We start from the raw sequence: 19,672 nt of genomic DNA on the forward strand, positions 1-19,672 counted from the left end.
TTGTGTTACTTACTCATAAGAAAACCCCAATAAAATTGATTGAGATATCTTTTTGTAACATGACAAAATGTGAAAACATTCAAGTATGACTACTTTTGTGTACTTTTTGTACTTTTGTATGTAGCTATTTTAGAAAAACTTTATATTTACTAAAATATAATTTAATGTCTGTAAAGGTGGGTTAAGTTTGGTGTTCTTGATGATCATTTAACATGATAAAAATATTAAGTAAAGCTGAAAGCAACGTTCCATTCCCTCAGACTAATTAGAGACTGGTCTATTGCATACTATACATATTTTTATGCAATCAATGATTTTTTTTTTACTAGTTTAAATTACTGTGAAAACTTCTAATCAAAAGGAACACCTAAAACAGCCAGGCCATTGAGGCTGATATACAAACTGACAGTCTAGATCTTTATTTGGAAACAATTATGTTGTTATTATTTAAAAAGGTGACTGATGACATTTTGTTACATTTTTTAACCAAAAGCATATTTTTTAATTCTCATGTGGTGTAACTTCACAATGCCCAGTGACTGCTTGGTTTCTGTCAGAACTACTGGTTTAGTAATGTGGATCATCCAGTAAGAATTCTTATCATCTTTATTTTATGGTATTTTTTAAGTGAACTCTATTGTGGGATCTTAGAATTTACTCTGTTTTGTATTTGCAATTGAAACAACAACGAATGCCGTGTATGCCACAGTTAAACATTACAAAACATTATTCAGAAAATGCTCAGATGCGAGAGGAAAAAATAATTAGAAAGCAGCTAAAGTACAAGGACAATATTTGATAAACCTTCAGAAAGCCTGAATGGCTTTTAATCTAGACTAGTGGTTTTCTAAGAAATCCACGAGATTTCCATGAGATGAAGAACTTACAAGTATTTAATAAATTTTGAATACTAAAAATTGTTGGCCTCCTCATTTTTTTCTAATGTTGTGTGAAGTTTTTTTGGATTTCAAACTCTTATTCAGCCAGCTAATATTTCAAACTTTCCTGTGTGCTGTATGAAAAAAAAGCTAGAATAATGTTGTATGTATTACTGTCTAATATATATATATATATATATATATATATATATATATATATATATATATATATATATATATATATACATATATACATATATATATATATATATATATATATATATATATATATATATATATATATATTGCACATTTAACAAAAATCTTAAATAGGTTTTCCAATAGTTCCAATCTTATAATGAAACTGTGCCTGAATGAAACCTAGAATTTGGTTCTGTACATCAGTCAGGATGCATTAAAAGAAAATTTGGGTGGAATATTTTTAGATTGTATAAATTATTACAATTCATGCAATTGAAGTTGTTCAGGACCAAACATTTCAATACAAACACATTCTACAATTCCATCATTAAGTGCCATTTATTAGTATCAAACCACTGCTACAAAATCACATCAAACATCATGAAAATGGACTTGCATACGTGCTATACACAATGTAAGCTTTAAAGTAATTAAAGTACATGAATTGTTCTCATTTCTGGACAAATATCAGTATATATTATTATCATTTATATATATTTTTTATATAGAGATATATCATTACCACTTGAAAAGCTTACATATCAATCCTCTGACCTACAGCTTATGAATGTACAACTACGCCCCTGGTGGCCAAAGGACTCTCCAACACAAGTAAACATTTTAAATCCCCACCACGTTTTTTCAGCAATAAGATATAAATATAACACAGTCAGAAAAGATGAAAGTCCAAACAGTGTTTGAAAATCCCATTCCCACTTTGTGCAAAAAGAACTATAAATGATGGTAAATACATTTCATCTATAGTAATGAAGAGGGGAAATGTCGCATCTCAGACATTGGATTCATCACCGAGGAGAAACACAATACAGCCCGTGCTACAAAGAACTAATTTCCTGTGTCAGTCAGAGAGCGCCAAACTACGTGTAATCTGCCATTGGAAGGGTGAAAAACAAATAAAATAGGATTACATTTGCTGTCAGTCAAATAATGACTTTTCTCTGTGCCAATCCTTTTCAATCCTTGTTAAAAAGTTGCCTCAGGCTTCGTGTTAAAAAAAAAAGAAAAAACAGCAAATACAATTTGTGATTCAGTCATCAGCCTCATGAAGGGTCCTGCTTCAGATAGCTCGCTTTAAAACCCAGGCATTATCTTGGACTCTGCATCATTGGCTGGCAACTTATTTTCCAGTTCACTGGAAGTAACCAGGGACAGGTTGACAAATACTTCATGCAACCGTTTTCTTTCTTTTTCTTTCCAGACCCTCTCACATTTGGAGTTGCAGTGTTTTCAGACAGATTGAAAAGAAATCAGCGGATCACACCAGTAAATTACTCACTTCCTGTGCACACATTGTGAGAGAAATGAAAAAGTCTTGTTTGAAAAAATATATATTTCTATTTAGAAGTGAATCAGACTTTCTTAGAAAAACTGGTTATATGGAGTATTTTTTTTTCTCATTCTGCAAAGGGTTGACAGGAGAGATAGATTCTGCCTGCTGTGCAACAAACGTATCTACCAAACTGCATGTTCTTGAAAACAGAGAGGATTTTTTTTTTGATACTGACAACTCAGTATGCTGCTCAGGGAAGAGGTCTGGTGACTGCAGGAGCCCTGGCGTGCAACAAGACACAATCTCCAACTTAAAACTGACAGAGGCACAGGAAGAGCTTCATTAACTACAAGGTCAGGAGGAATCCCCATTTCTCACAGCCGCCTCCCGTCTCCTGTTTGCGCTGACCACAGAACGCTGTTTGTGATGAGCCACAACACCCCGATACAATGCTAATCACTTCTTCGGCCAGCACTTTGAGATGCAGGGGTAGTGGTGCAAGGGAAACTAATTCAGAGGAGCTACAAACAAAAAAGGCATTGATGGCAGATTCACAAAACTCTTCTTTTATTCGTTAAAACAGAAAACTGTCAGAGTGGACAATGTTTGTCCCACATGAGTTAATCCAAACTACTTGGTGTTCTTTTAGATGCTGTAGGAGGCAGTATGTCAACAATATTGTGCAAATATTATTTTACAAACAACAATGTTGACATACCACAACAACCAGTTGTTTTGTTTGAAGTTTGATTTGAGTTGAAGCCTAATTCTTAAAACTGCTGTTGATCAAAATTACTTGGATTATAAAGACATTTTCTTACTTTGCCTTATTTGTGGGAAAAATGGCAGGAGAGATAAAAGTTACATTTTATGAAAACAATGCCAGAGATTTACCAGAGGGACTATCGTAGAAGAAAATATTAGAAATTTATATGAGTTCATGCTGAGAAGTCGTGTTATGGTAATAAAAATAACTATAAAACTGGCTCAAAGCTGGCTTAGTTCTAAGCAATGATCAAAATTTTAGTAAGGGTCTCACATAAGAAGAAACTTGTGATAGGTAAGATCAAAACTCTCAAAACATTTGCAAACTTCTGGATGATTCAAAAGAACAAACTCATCCAACCGTGAACCAGTAACAACCAGATGCTCCACACAAGATTAATGACAGAAGAATTGAAAAAATAATCAGAGCTGTCAAAGAGCCAAGAATGACCCAGAGAAAGTTTTAGAAATATCTGGAATAAGCAGGTCGAGTTGTTTCTGAGAAAATGAAGTCATAGTGATGAAAGCTTACAACACAAGACTCCACTGGAGAAGAAATAAATTTGAAGAAATGTACAGGGTCGTCGGTGATAGGATATATATATATTTTTTGTATTTTTCCAGGCTGCTTAACACAAAATTAGTGCACAGGACAATGATGCTAAATACATAACCATGGAAACCTTCTGTTGCGTTTCTTCGTACAAGATACATATTGAATCTGTTTATTATCTATTAAATATTTTTTAGAACACATCTTCAAAACTGATTCTTTGTATCATTCCACTTCATTTGTTTTGATATCTATTATGTATCAATTAATTGGATTTGTATTGACATCTGGCATAAATATTATACTAATAACTGCATTAGAAAATGTTTACTGGGAAGAAAGCTGAAGAGTTGGAAAATTCTGTCAGCCATTGAAAATTTTTGTTAAAAGATTTGGAATAATACATGGCAGCAAGGAAAGTAGGAAAGATTGGGTTATGGGATTACACTAATTGATGAAATACTTTAAAGGCACATTCAGTACAATACCTGTTGAGCTGATATTAAAAAGCCACTAGTCAGAAATGCATTCAAGCTAAACAGTGTAACTCAAAGACATTGGAGTGAGGAAAAAAAACTTTGAAAGCAGAAGTGGTAAAAAAAAAAATAAAATAAAAAAAAAAAAAATATATATATATATATATATATATATATATATATATATATATATATATATATATATATATATATATATATATATATATATATATATATATATATATATATATACACTGCTCAAAAAAATAAAGGGAACACTTTAACAACACAATATAACTCCAAGTAAATCAAACTTCTGTGAAATCAAACTGTCCACTTAGGAAGCAACACTGATTGACAATCAATGTCACCTGCTGTTGTGCAAATGGAACTTTGTACAGAACAAAGTATTCAATGAGAATATTTCTTTCATTCAGATCTAGGATGTGTTATTTGAGTGTTACCTTTATTTTTTTGAGCAGTATATATATATATATATATTATGAGGCCATTATAGTTACAACATTAATAATAATAATAATAATAATAATAATAATAATAATAATAATAATAATAATAATAATAATAATAATAATAATACACATCAACATGAATATTTAGAAATCTTCTTAGTTTAAACATGGAAAGTAGAGGGATTTTATTTTTAAACGGCTGTCAACTGGGAGCATGAGGCGAGGCAGCCGTCTCTGCAGGTGGGTGGCACGGCCTCTTCTCAGCCTGCACATCACACGTCTTTTTTTTCTCTCTCTGAGGCATGCCACATCCAGGATGTTTAAGTCAAGAGACAATTCAGGTCATAGGACACTTGAAAGCTGTGCACTCTCTTTTTTTTTACGGTCTGATCCAACCCAGGTGCACTGTGGGATGGATAGAGTAAGCAGTGGCTTATCTTTGTAGAGATCCCACACGCTGAATGATGCTCTTGAGCCAGTAAAGATGATGCTGAGTAAACGGTGCTTGATCCTTCTGTATGTGCCGTGGCATATGGCCATCTAAGCTCTAGAATGTGCAGACAGTATGCAAGGCCAGAGGGAAGAGAGAATCAGATATGCATGATCCTGCACAATTTAGATGACTTGATATCTTCAGGCGCCAACTGCAACACACTGATATGTCCCTCAGCTTAGAGCACTTTGAGCCAGGAGCTAATTGCTGGGAAAGTTGTTTTGAATAATAAATATTGATTAAATTAATGGGAGAAAAAGAACAGGGTTATTCTCTTATAGCTTAAAATATGGGCTTTTTTATAAACTTAATCTATACTAGTCCCTGTTTTCAATTACAGCTGTTTATGGTTTGGACATAATAAGTCATCTGATGCAACACCGTTGGTAGAGAAGAAATAAAGGCATTTTTTTCTTTTTTTTTCCACATATAGGCCACCTGGATATTTTTGTTGAATTTATGACTGAGGAGATGCCAAAAGTACTAGTGAAAGCTTTTGCCCCATTTTTCAAAACAACAACTTTCAGTATATCAAAGCTTTTCAGTTCTACGGTATGTTTTTGACTTAAAAAAAAATCTCATGGCAAAAAAGAAAACACCAATTTTATCTGCTCTATCGGAATAAGATTCCTTTTCTCTAAAAGCAAGAGAATTTTCCTTTTAGATATGTGATCTTGCAAACTAATCTCAAGAGAAAAAACCCCCCAAAAACATAAGGAACATAATTACATGGTAGCAGTGAGATGTTATTCGTTGCCATAATGTGGAACTTTTATTGAAGACAATATGACTCAGGAACTAAGTGAATACTCATTCAAAGGTAAAAATGTGTAAAAAAAAAATAAAAAAAATCCTTAAAATAAATTAACTCTTGATTGGAGTAACAATTTGGACAGAAAAAGTCAGCCTTCAGTTTGAGCACTTTCACAACATTTGAGGAAAAAAGAAATCTATATTAGCAAATAATTGGCATTATTACCTTTACATACCTTTAAAATAAAAGGCTTTAATAAGTATAAATCTGCCCCAAAATATTTCCACTAACTAAATGTACTCAAATTACAATTTATATTTTTCTCATTGTTTTTTCTTGGAGTTATCATGAAACTACAAGAAAACAAATAAATTGTTTATATCATCTTAAAACCAGAGATGCTGCCACCTCTGCTCAGTGTGGGACTTCTCACCCTGCAGGTTTCACTTGTTGCTTTCAAACTGAAATGTCATCAAATATTTTTTACTTATTTTACCTCATGAAAATGTTTCAATTCTAGCAATAATGTTGAACCAGTCAGTATCAGACATGATTATATTAAGATTTATAATGCAGACTAAGACGTTCCAAAGATGTTTTAAAAACAGCCAAATATTGGAGCTGAATTGCCGCTGCCAAGTTTTACTAAATTTAAACAAAATGTTTTTAGAATTGGGATTTTTTTATGATAGACGAAGCATATTTATGAAGTAGAGGAAACATTATATTTAATTTAAAAAAAAATGAAAATCTGAAGGTTATATTTGGATCTAGTCTCTTATCTCTTTTAAACCTCTAAATAAAATCCAGTTCAACCAATTACCTGATGGGGTCACTTCTTAGTAAATAAGAGTCTGTCTGGGTTTAAAATGGTTGCTGTGTAAATCCAGCTGTTCTGTGAAGGTCTCAGGAGTTTGTTAGACAACATTAGTGAACAACAGCATCAAGGAACACAGCAGACAGGTCATGGATAAGGTTGTAGTTTTTTTTTACTTCAGTTTCTCACTACTTTCTGGTGGTCTATCACATGAAGTCTCAATAAAGTCTGAGGTTTTATTATGACAAAATATGAGTGTGAACACTTTTGCAAAGCACTGTAAAGGTGAAGAAAACTTTAGCGTTGCAGCTACAGTTAGTCCAGCTTCTATTTGTCAACCAAATCTTTTGAATTACTTCATCCCCAGTGAGTTGTCATGAAAACAGTTTCAATAACATTTAATTTCTTAATTTTGCTTCCTGCATGTAGCTCACTAAAATATCATCATATCACCTCCTTCACTGAGTTCCTGATCTGAACCCCTTTCTGTGTTTCTCAGTTGTTGTGACAAATAACCAGTGCATGATTTTGTGACTTCTAGCAAAGTCCAAATGGATTTATTCTTGCTAGCAATTTCTCCTTGTGAGTGAGATAACTTTCAGCCAGTTGTTATTGTGTTATGCCTAGTTCACAAAACAAGATTTTTATGTCGACGTTTTCCAATTTTCCCCTTCTGACAATTTTAAGAACGTCCCGATTATTGGGATGGCTCTTAAGATCTTAAGTATATTTAACATGTTGGATTGTCTTGGCCCGATATTGCAGTATGTGTGTGATGTTCCCCGAGGGAGGACAAATGAGAACGCTGCCTGATGAATGTGACGTGTAGCCAAGCAGAAAGTGAGGAGATTGAAACATGGAGGGGATTCTAAATAGAAGACAAAAAAAGAGGTGTAGTGGATATTGGGGACGACTTCTTCTATAGTTCTCGGCTAATTGCAGTCCACAATTGTTTCTTCCCTGTCGACCGTGTTTGTTTAGTCTAAGGTCAAGTTTGGTCATGAGAGGTTTTGCGAGATTTCCTATCGGACATCTGAATGTTGATTAGTGAAATCAGTTTCTACCGTCATGCGTGTAGTTTCTCATGATTTGAAAATCGGCCGACAATTTAAAAATTTTGCTGTGTGAACCAGGCTTTAGGATAGCTGAAGTAATCAACACTGGCTTTAATTGCATTTTTCTAACCCAGACAGTCTATGTTTGTTGATCAGTTAAATCATGCCAAATGCTGAAAGTAAAAGAAAAAAAAAAAACAATAGCTAAAACATAAGCAGGTGTTTTGATTCTGTTCTCATGGGGTCAAATTAGCAACAGGGATGCTGTCTCACTGTCATTTATTTGGCATCACCTATGAGAACTGCCTTTTACTGCTCATTAATTCAGATGTGGGTTTACATTGTAACATGAAGACTTTTATTGCAAATTATACGGATTCGGTAAAAGGGACTTGTTAATACCATATTCAAAAAATAATAATCAACATCCAGTACATTTCATATGGAATACTAGCATGGTCTTAAGTGCTCAAACAAGCAACCAGCATAACTCCAGACTGTCACCACAATGTGCCACAACAATCATTATCATTATAACTCAAGAGCAAGTTGATTGAAAAAAAGTAAAATAAAATCATATACAAACACAGCCTGGTGATCTGTAGAGGTATGTATTTTCAGACCAGGGTTATGAAACAAGATTTTGTAAAAGAACAAAATGAAAACTTCTTTCATTCATTAGAAAGTTTGAAGGTCTGTAAAATGGCCACCTTTTAAAAACACGGGTTAATTTTGAACATGCAGCACAACCATACTCTCTGCACATCGTCAAACACGCGAGTGTGTGAAAACTAGGACTACACACTGGCTCTACAGATCAAAAGGTACCTATTTTCTCCAAATATACACACATTGATTCTGTTCTATAATACTGATATACTGGTTCACACCCTCTGTTTCAAAAAGTAGGTAAATTTCATTGCAAACATTGTTCTTTTTAAACATACCTAAATCAACAGCAGTCATGGCATCTAAAGAAATCTGACGACATTAGAAACTATGCCATACTGTGTCTCATTCAAATAAATGTCACATATCCAGTTTTACATGTTTCAAAACGTAGTGTTTATACATCATTTTAATAAAGGAAGAGAATAAATATACGTCTGAACCATTTCCATTATACTTTAACATTTAAACAAAATCATATGGTGCAGTAAATTTATCGTTGGTAAAACAAACTTAACATAATTTCCGTACAAAAAGAAAACAAATAACCAAAATACCACCATGTAAATAATGACAGTGTTTGTGCTTTAAGTCTTTTAACAGCGATGGCTATTGTTCTACAGATTTTCAGTCACCTCTGAAAATACTCTGTGAACCTGACGGGTAAGTACCTCAGTTGTTGGGTAAAGTGTAACACATTTTAAATTCAAACAACCTCACAAACATGTTGACCTCAACCAAAAACGCAGCATCTGTATATGAAGAATCTGATTCATTAAAAAAAAAAAAAAAATTGTGAGGGCTGTAATTATCCCCAGGATAATTCCTTATACTCAAAGACATGTTGAGTGATGGTTACTGAATATTCTATCATCAGGAAGGAGGAGAACCTTGGTGAGAGCTTCTGGAAGTTTCTTTTAGGAGGAAAGGTAAATGTATGTATATGGGTATATTAAGGCATTTCAGTATCTCTGTTTTAGTGATGTGGCTGAGAGTACAATGCCTTCCAAAAATAGCCATTTTCAATTTTTTTCCACTTAAAAACCACAAACTTAAATGTGTTCTATTGGGATTTTATGACAGGAACCAACACAAAGTAGCGCATAATTATGAAGCAGAAGTAAAATGATACATGGTTTATAATAAGCGAAATATCAAATCTCAAAAGTGTGGCATGCATCCCCTTTCACTCTGATAGCCCTGAATAAATTTCAAAGCAGCTAAATGCTTTCAAATGTTCACCTTTGAAAGCATTTAACCTCAGTAAAAATCCAGCAGCTCTGTAAAGGCATCAGACATTTGTTAGAGATAATCAGTGAAGAAACTGCATCATGAAGACAAAGTAACATGTCATACAGATCAGGGAGAACGTTCTGGGTACGTTTAAAGCAGCGTTAGGTTATGAAACAAAGCACAATTCAAATCTCTTCTGAGAATGGTAAAAATATAGCACAATGGCAAATGTTCCAGAACCTAAAGAGACAAGCAGGCAAGAGCCCATGGCAACAATGGAGGAGCTGCAAAGATCCACAGCTCCACATAGAACATCTTTTGTCAGGACAACTATGTCTTGCATTCTACAAATTGGCCCTCTATTGAAGACTAACAAGGTTACTGAAGTTTTAAAGGGCAAATTAATGACCCTCTTCTGTTTGCCATTTCAGGGAGACCACAAGAAGGCAAAAACATGAGGTGAGACCGAAGAAAATGTAATGGCCTACATACAAAATGAACACACTATGTCCACTATAAAAAAAGATGGTTGTGGTAGCATCGTGCTTTGAGGAGGTTATTCTTCAACAGGGACAGGGAACCTGCACAGTTCTGTAAGAATTTTGTAAGAAAGAACGTGTAAACATTTCTGTCTATAGATGAAAGCTGGTAGGGCTCCAAAATGTTGCAACTGTTTTAGTTTTAACTCTGAAAACCAATCATTAACTTTCACATCATAGTTCTGCACTACTTTGTCTTTGTTTATCATGTGTTGGTTTTAATGTATTAAACAGCATGAATACACTCAAGTTTGTGGTTATTATATCAACAAGTGTAAAAATACAAAAGTGGGTTTTGATACTCTTGCAAGGCACTGTACTTAGAAATGAGGATGCTGCTCTTACAAGCTTTCCTAAAAAGGAAATGGAAAATCTGCTCCATTATTTAATTGGGCTTAAACTCTAATAGAGACTGATCATCTCTGCTCACCCTTGTGGTGTGAGGGGAAAAGTGTTCAGAGTCTCAGATTACTTTTTGTTAGGAGGGGGAATTTGTGCTGCAGAGTTTTTTTTTCTGATTTGGTTATCCAAATATTTTTGGTACAACCTGCAGCCAAAAAGACAGTATGTTGCTGCTGTGTGATTTCAGCTAGAAAGAACCAAGTGAAAAAAAAAATGTCTCTGCTCTGACGCCTGCAGAAAGATACTACTTTTAAGGAACTGCAATTTTTTAAACAGTTAAACTCGAGCTCTGAGTTTTCCTCCTAACCGAAGCAAACTGCTGAAGCAATCAGAACAAGCATGACGAATAGGCTGTAGTACTGTCTGTTGAGAAAAATGTAAACAAAAGCGCAGCAATGTCCCTCCATTCATACTGTACAAAGTCATGGTTCGTGTTAATGCTCCTGGTTGGATGTGCGAAGCTGGTCCCACGTTCAAACAAAAACCTACACTATATTAAAATATAAAGATACGATACAGGATATGTTGCTACTTTGACTGCTGCCTGATCAAAGCTGCTAGGCAGGCATGGTAAATGACGGACCCATTTCCAAAATACAACAAAGCACACCTTCGATACTGTTTATCCACCTACTGAGTAATCATGGCAACACGGGTGCCGGAAAAAAAACAAAAAAAAAACAACCCAAAAAACCTTGCCTTTGTTGTTCTTTGTTTTTTTTCCTCTTTTTTCCCCTGTATTTTTTAAGCTCACTCTATAATCAAAAATGTTATTGTTAGGAATCTAAATGTCTTTCCTTTGTTCAACAGCCCATAATACATTCAATACAACATTGGTATGGTAATCTGTGTTTTCAGAGACTTGGCACAATTGCTTCTTTTGAACCATGTACAAAAAATGAATGGAAAAGTTTGCGCCATCGCCTCACAGGAGAAAAAAAAAAAGCATGAAAGCGACTCGTTTGAGAGGCTGTTGATAAGACGGGAGGTGGGCGTGAGCACTAATTCACAATGTGGTCAGTCAATCAGAAAATAAAATAGGATATGAGAAAATTAGAATAATAATAAAAAATAACATCATAGCATTTACATGACAGAATTTTCACCAAAAAGCAAAAAAAATAAAAATAAAATAAAAAATATATTTCCCCCACAAAAAAAGAAGCTGATTATTTCCCCACCTCAGCTTTCTAACAAACAGTGCCAGATTAAATTTCAGCCATCAGCAATGTCAAAAAAAGGACTCATAAATGCTCTGGACAGTCACTGTGTCTGCGCCGGCCTCTGCTAGTACACACTGATGAAGGAGGAGAGAGCCAGGACCAGGTATCGACAGGCCAGCGGGACATGGGCGCTTCCTGTGCTCCCATAGGGTGCAGTGTTGGGTGCTGTGGGCAGGAAACAAGAGAAGCTCTGATTAGTTGTGATTGCACTTTCACTCTTCCACACCCGTTATTTCCAAATCCACAGCAGGCTTGGTTTGAAGCTTACAAATGAGAACGGCAAGAGTGGCAATTTACAGAACCACTACCACTGATTTGAGCTGGTTTGTGAGGGGAACGTTATTCACAGAGTTATTCACAGAGTTATTCACAGGACTGAAGGTGAGTTTAATACTTATACTTTTCTGTGCAATCAATGTTTTAATGCCTTAGCTGTTTGCAGACCCAAGCTAGAGACAGTTTACTCTGAAAATTGAACAAAAATAAACTCATAGTAACTAATATTGCACACACAAAAAAATACAAAGCAATGAAAATCAGTCTCTGAACTGAAATGTACAAATATACCAAAAACTTTTAAATACGATTTATAATGGGATTTGAAAAATGACAGAGAATAAAAGGAAGACTTTTGTTGTTTATTAAATAAAAGTGGTTGGACGCATGTGTTTATTCATTAACTGCATATTGTATTATTGTGTGAAAGTCACCAAGACATTTTCACATGATTATGGAACCTGACTGGACCATTTTTCTTACTGTCTCTGGTACATTTAGCTGAGGAATGACTGACAGCTTAATTGACTGGACAGGACATTTTGTCCTGATGACATTCTCAGGGTCAAAATATTTTTGTAGTATTCTAGCACATTTACTTTAACCAGAGTATATTTTGATTCTTCAGAATAGACAGCATAAAAGGAAACTAAAAGGAAACCTTTTATAGACAGCATAAAACTATAGGTATTGGCCAGCATGACTTTTCCATAATCATAATATGGGGAAATCCATAATCACTTTTCCATAATTCCATATATATATATATATATATATATATATATATATATGTATATATATATATATATATATATATATATATATACTGTATATGTCTGTCCATGCCTTTTGTATATGTCTGTCCATGCCTTTTGTAAATCAGCTTGTTCCTGACAGATATTTTAGAGCACATGTCAAACTCAAGGCCTGTGGGTCAAATCCAGCCCACCGTAACTAATTTCTATTTCTGTGGCCCTCTGAGCTAGAGAACCACAGAAATAGGACTGTGGTTTTCTAGCTCGATTAGACGGTCGACGTTTAGAGACTGTGGTTCTCTTAACCACTTGTGTACTTAAATATTACTTTATCAGTCAAATCAAATCAGTTTTTAGTTGTATAGGGTCATATTACATCAACTGGAAAATATGTTAAATATTTAAGTACAAATCGAATGCAGAGAAAGCCATAACATTTTAAGTTTGTTAATTGATAGTTTTATGTATGCATTCTGCCACAACCGACCCTTTGAGGACATCCATGACCTTAATGTGGACCGAAATGAAAGTGAGTTTGACACTTCTGTTTTAGTGGATTTGAGTTTAAATTATTGAAAGACTCACATATTTGCACTTGAGCATAGCAGTCATTATCCACATGTTCACAAGGCGAAGAGCGGTTGCAATAGCACCAGCCTCCACTCTGGATGAAAACAGCCATGTTTTTCCTGAGTGTAGGCCTCTCACAGTTTCTTCCCCAATTAGATGTGACTTGGTTGTGTGCTCCACTGACAACACTTGGTAGTTTCAAGTGCTGCTGTATTGCATGTTGAGTAGGTTAAAACCTAACTCAGGCTATATTTGTCATCAAAAATGTCAATTAAATGTAAAATTTTCATAAAAAATCACTATGTTCTTGCTTTCTCTGGTATTCCTGAATGTGTCACCAATGTTACAATGATGCTTGTCCACCAAGATGAAATGTTACGTTCTGTGACACATTATAAACAGAGCTGCTGCTGCTGTGTGAGTGAAGATAGTTTCATTTTCAGAAGTTCATCATTCTTATTCATCATTTTCAGATTATCCCACCCAAAGAGTCCTTAAAGATCAGAAAAAGTCTAGAATAGAAATATAAAAAGATCCAACACTGAGTGAGGAAAAATGTTTGAGTTCATATAGTGAGCTACTTTCTTTGATGTGGAGTCTGTTACTGGAGATTTTAAAAATCAAGTCAGGGGAACCACGTAGATACAAGAACCTATTTAAAAAGAGGCTGTTTTTGAGATATGTCTGTGGTTCATTCAGAGTGAGGGAAAGAGCCAGAACAGTTGGTAACTTTATCGTTTTGAGCTCTTGATCTTTGTCAGTCTTAGAACATGCAGGATTTGAAAATGATAGGAGTGTTTTACGAATCTCATATTCAGGCGATATGACGAGGCATCTCTGTAGACCCTCCATGATGGAGCTTGACTTTAATAAAAAAATAATATAGAAGTTGCTGGTTTCAAATATAAAGGCAGATTAAAGACAGTCATTTTATCTGTTTTCATATAATGTCTACTTATGCTGTTGTCTATTGAATGGCACTAGTAGAACAAGGAATACTTTAGTTCAGTCATCACAGCATATGCTTTAATTTTCTATTTTCTGTTTGTTACTTATTTGTTACCTCCATTCAATGACTCAACTGTTTTACTCATGAAAATGCATTTCTTCCCCTTTTCAACAAGTATGAATTTTCTTTGTTTTCATTTATTCCAGTTTATTAGTAAAACTGGATGAATTATATATATTTCTTACAGTCATCAAGATCATGTTGTTGGGGCTCTTCAACTTTACTTAGCAACAGCAAAGGTGAAATCGGTTCTTTGGCTCGTTAAAGTTGCCGACCTTTACTGTAGAACATACAGATAGAGATCAGGGTTTTGCAATGCTAAATGTGCTAATTATCCTAGTGATTAAAATAAGACTGTAAAGCAAATTTAAAATGCCAATGATGTAATCATTTCTTCTTAAAACAATAGCAAAACCCTGCTTTCCCACACAGTGGTATCTGCTGCTAATATAAATAATAATGATTCTCACACTGGTAAGGATGTTTGAATATCTCCTATACCCTCGAATGTTATAGCTCTTTAAAAATATTTTTACTCAAGGTTTATAAAAAAAAAAACAGAGATCAGAAACTTTTAATATGGGAGAAATTCCCACATCAAGCAGACAAAACGCTTACACTACTTTCCAGCTGCTATGACTGTTGTTAAAATGTGACACCTCGCTTTAACCTGACTTGAGATGAAGTAGGCAGAAGTAATTGGAAACGTGTCAAACTGACTTTCCTTCCATCTCATCTGTTTTCAGTTGTGAGTCAAACACTTATTCCCCCTTTTCCTTCCCCTCATATTGCTGGCCAACAGACCCCATCAGAGGAGAGAAGGATAAATGAGGGCAACACAAGTTCCTTTCTCTCACTGCTACAAAAGGAGGCTTTTGTTTTGTGCTGTTTGTGTTTCTCTGACCAGCGGACAGCCACGGTAATATGAACAGGTCTCTCTGGGGAGCTACGTGTGGTGGACAGAGAAGTAGAGGGCAGCTTTTCATTTGGAGGGGCTACTCTGCTGCCCCTATACCCCCCTCCCCCAAAACCCCTCCATCACAAACACACTCTTTTAGCCAGCGGCTCAATAAACCCCACCTCGCGGGTTACAAAGAACACTCTCCATCAATGCGCACATATACCTGCGTGTACAGGTCACATGCATGCCTGCACACGGAGCACAGCAAGGCGGTGCAAACAGGCTCTGCTGTACCAAGGGAAATCATGTGGCGAACAGCCCATATCAGCAGGGCGCCTCTATTTACACTGCCAGGTAATTAGTTCACAATGTACAGTAACTCCTCTGAAGTAGACGATGTGTTGCACAAGCAGCAAAATAACCTCACATGCGCTTGCGCTCGTACAGCGCAGGCAAACACAAGAGATCTTGGGCAGATTGTTCTTCTCTTTGTGTTTGTGAGGTTAGAAAACGACTCGCGGTTGTTTCTCTTCAGACGAAGATTGTTATCCCACTGAACAATCGCTACTGTGAAGCATGTTTTCATTTAACTTGTGTGGGTTGTTATTAGGGCGGAACATGTCTGCTACAGTATCAAAATAAATAGGATGATTAAGAGATTGATTTTGTCACCAGCACAATAGCCTGCTGCAAACAGTATTCAGAGGCAAAAAAAAAAAACAACAAAAAAACAATAACAGATCCCATTATCACCTGACACTGCTCTGCTTTTACCTGACATTTTCAAGCATTATTTGTCAGCACTGAAGTTGTTTACCTTTTTACGTTGATAACATGGCACGCTTGGCAGATGGAAATAGAGATAGGAGGGAAAAAATGAATACAGGACCACATATGGGTGCAAATTTTGATGATTTAGTGGGATGCATGGCTGCCCCTCTTTCCTCTCTGCCTTTTTATCTTTGTCTTCCCTTTCTTTCCCCATCCTCTCTCTTTGTATCCCTTCTCTCTCCTCCTGTCCAGAGTACAGGATAATGACACAGTTTTCCCGGGCTGCGAGAGTGAGCTGAGGAACGGTAACCATGGCAACAGCTCCCGTCCTGCTCGGCCGACCCACCGTACCTCGAGCTTGAGTACGCTTGCACAGAGCTACCCGTGCTCGAACAAATCTGTTAGTGTCTGTTTCCGTGTGCTTGTGTGCACCTCAGGTGGCATGGTGGGGGTGAAATAAAAAGAGAGGCAGATTTCACTATTTCTCTACTTTGATTTCTTATCTGATCAGTGTCTGCAGTTTTCTGGTCGCAGGGTTCTCTTTCATATCTCTGCTTTTCATGCAGCAGTTTAAGACGCTTGGTAAGTAATTACTGGTTCACTGGTTTGGTTTGCAGTGACAGGCCTGGAGAGCGTAACAATAAACCCCTCAGTGCTTCAGGAGAGGAAGAGGTAGGTGATGCTGGTGCAGCTGCCCCCTCACAGCATTTAAGTTTCGAGGTGTTTAATATTTCCCGATGTCACTGGAAAGAGCAGGAGCCTCCTTTTGTTTTGACTGTGTGGGCTGTAACTTGCCACTTTAATTAACTCCCCAACCAGGAACTGCCTGCTATGCCTTCACTCTACTCATTAACATGAAGGTAAGGAGACAGACCCACAGAAACTGAAAAAGAAATAAAGGGAGATAGAGGCAGCGGAAGGATTCATCAAAAGAGACAGAACTGGGAAAAATTAGACATTGATTGAAAGGGGTTCAAGAACGGAGCTGGCGCACCGGCGTCTGGCGGACACAAGAGGAAAAAAAAACCCCAAAAAAACAACACAAAAAAGAGCGAGTGGGAGTGGGCTCTGCTTCTTTGGAGTTAGAATTTAATTGCCATGTACATCAACACCAAGTTACAATAACGCACCAGAATCCCAGACAACACATCACAGAGAAACCAACAGCGTCACAAAGCACCAATGCAGGGAGGAGAAGCAGCACTCCAAAGGGAGAGCAGCAGAGGAGATAAGTGGAGATGAAAGCGACACGCTTCAATTACTGTTTTGCAACAGAATTAAAATTGAAAAAAGAGAAGAAAAAAAATAACTATAGGCTTCCTAGCTGAAGTCATATGAAAATTACAATCAATGGTCCTTTCCCCTGAATCTGGAGAGCAGCCATTAGCTTTAAATAGCCTGCTGAAGCATGAGCCACACTTATTCCCCCCGTCCTTGTTCCCTTTCTCCGATGCCTTCCGAATCTACGTCGACAGCAGTTTTGTCACCCACATATCATATGTACAACAAATGCTAAGGCCCCGAACTTCAGTGACTGTTGAAAGAGAAAATGAATCAAACATACATATGCAACAGTGACATAAAGTGCAGATTTTATCTTGCACCATGCTGTTATTCACTGGAAAATCCTACATTGCATAGAAAATGTGTGCTGCTTCCTTGCCCTGCTTTAATTTTTACATGAACTTTTGTACAAAAACACATTTCTTTAACAAATCATGTTCCATTTTGACTACAGCCCAATAAAATACTTATTTTGTTATGTTGACACAAAAACAGAAAATACAGCTATTGACTATTTGGAAGAAAAGAATGCTCATCCTTAGTCAACCGCAATATTTAGTAATATTTAAAAACTGTTTACTAATATTTTAATCTGTGATAAATACTTTTAATAAAGCTGTTCAACTTAATTAAAATAAATTTTACTTGGATTTTTGTTTATGCTACTATGATAAAAACATGCCTGTCAATTAATTGATCAAACTCTTATAACCTTGAATAATATAAAATTGTTTTCATAATGAATACTGGAATTTTGCAAAAAAACATTCTAGATTTTGCTAATAGTTATTGTGAATTATTTTTACAGTTGCATGCATAGAAAAAGGACAGACTGCATAATTTTAGAAAAAAAAATCTTTTTTTAATAATTTTACTAATTAAGTCCATTATTTGAGCACCTGTAGTCAGGGTTTACTCTGAATTTACTGGTGTTATCCACTAATGTTTTTTTGTCTATTTATTGGTCCAGTTTTATCTGTTTTTCAATCAAATTTTTATGACTTATTTAATTATAATTGATATGGGGGGTTTTTTTGCAATAAAATGTACGCACATGTTGTGACTTGTCTTGACTAACTTCAGGAATGCCTACTTGTTTCTGGTAGGTTATAGAAGGAACTGAGCATTTCCATATTGATTTCTCTTTCAGTTTATTCATTTAGTTAGTTGTCTCCTCTAAGCAGGTTTTTTGTTTTAGCAGTACATACATGGTAGCCAGCCAGGCATCATCCTAATCCCCCATGGGCAGCTTCAGAAAGGGCTCGTGAAAGGAGGAGTTGGAGGAGGGGTTTAATGTCCTTGACCATCATTCAGTGGCCTCTAGTTCTCCCCTCACAGATTCCCAGAGGAAGGCCACAAGAGACATTCCTGAGCCAGAACTGATCCTATACACACCATGGTGTAACTCGGGCTAAATCCCCCTACATGCAAGGTTCACAGCAGCCACCAGGAGTGTGTCTAAGGCACATACAAGTTGTCTTGTCTAGGCCATGTGCTGCTGTTTGGTGGAGAGTATAAACGAATATCATGCAGCACTTAAGACCTATAACAAGGAGCAGCAAAATATTGAAATGATACGGCAAGCTTTATCGCCTGCTCAGTACTTAAAGGAGCATGAGAGCACTTCATGGAAGGTGATCAAGACATTTCCCATGTCTTACCTCACTTCAGCCCCATTGACAGTGAAATACAACCTCCCCCTTCACCATTCATCTTATTGCCTCTTGCCAGTAGCAGGCTGCCATATTAAGTTGGCGCACAATTGACTCGCCATCCCATCAGCTCATTCATCCATTTCTCTTTCTATTCCTTCTGTTCTTGTACAAGCAAAGTGTTCATCATGACCAAATATGATGTTCAAACTCATCACCTCTGTCTCCCGTTATGATTACCACAGAGTGCTGCTGCACAGAGTTCTCATTCACTCACACCTTGGAGCTCATTAGCCCCACCAATCATTTGCATTAGTGCTAGTAATGAAAAGCCTCCATTAATAAGATGGCCTTCAGAGATCATTTACCCTCCTGTGCCTCCCAGCACTGTCGTATCCTCACAGTCCGCTCCCCCCGTTCCCCACATCCTGTTACCTGTCAGTTATCAACACCCAGCAGAACGCTTTTTGGGCTGGCTAGAATAGCTCCTCTCAGCATTTGTATCTGAAAGGAGTGAGACTGAGCAAGTGTCGGGTCACCTGATAGCTCACTGAGTGAGCTGGAGGCTCTTGAACGCAGGCAAGCTCTGGCCTTCAGCTTGACTTAATCAACACCTCTGTGGGGTATCTGGA

The 19,672-nt window shown here is 36.3% G+C and overlaps 1 protein-coding gene across 2 annotated transcripts in view; it reads right to left on the minus strand.

Moving 5' to 3' along the window:
* Window positions 1-8,091: 8,091 nt before the first annotated feature.
* Window positions 8,092-19,672, minus strand: part of negr1 (neuronal growth regulator 1) — a 172,231-nt gene continuing 160,650 nt past the window's right edge. For both annotated transcript variants that reach the window (XM_023340076.1, XM_023340077.1), the window contains one exon: window positions 8,092-11,987. In XM_023340076.1, coding sequence (XP_023195844.1) covers window positions 11,887-11,987 — 101 coding nt within the window. In that variant the 3' untranslated portion in view covers window positions 8,092-11,886. The remainder of the gene's footprint in view (window positions 11,988-19,672) is intronic.

This window comes from Xiphophorus maculatus, chromosome 9 (genome assembly GCF_002775205.1).
Source record: "Xiphophorus maculatus strain JP 163 A chromosome 9, X_maculatus-5.0-male, whole genome shotgun sequence".
Classification (NCBI taxonomy): domain Eukaryota; kingdom Metazoa; phylum Chordata; class Actinopteri; order Cyprinodontiformes; family Poeciliidae; genus Xiphophorus; species Xiphophorus maculatus.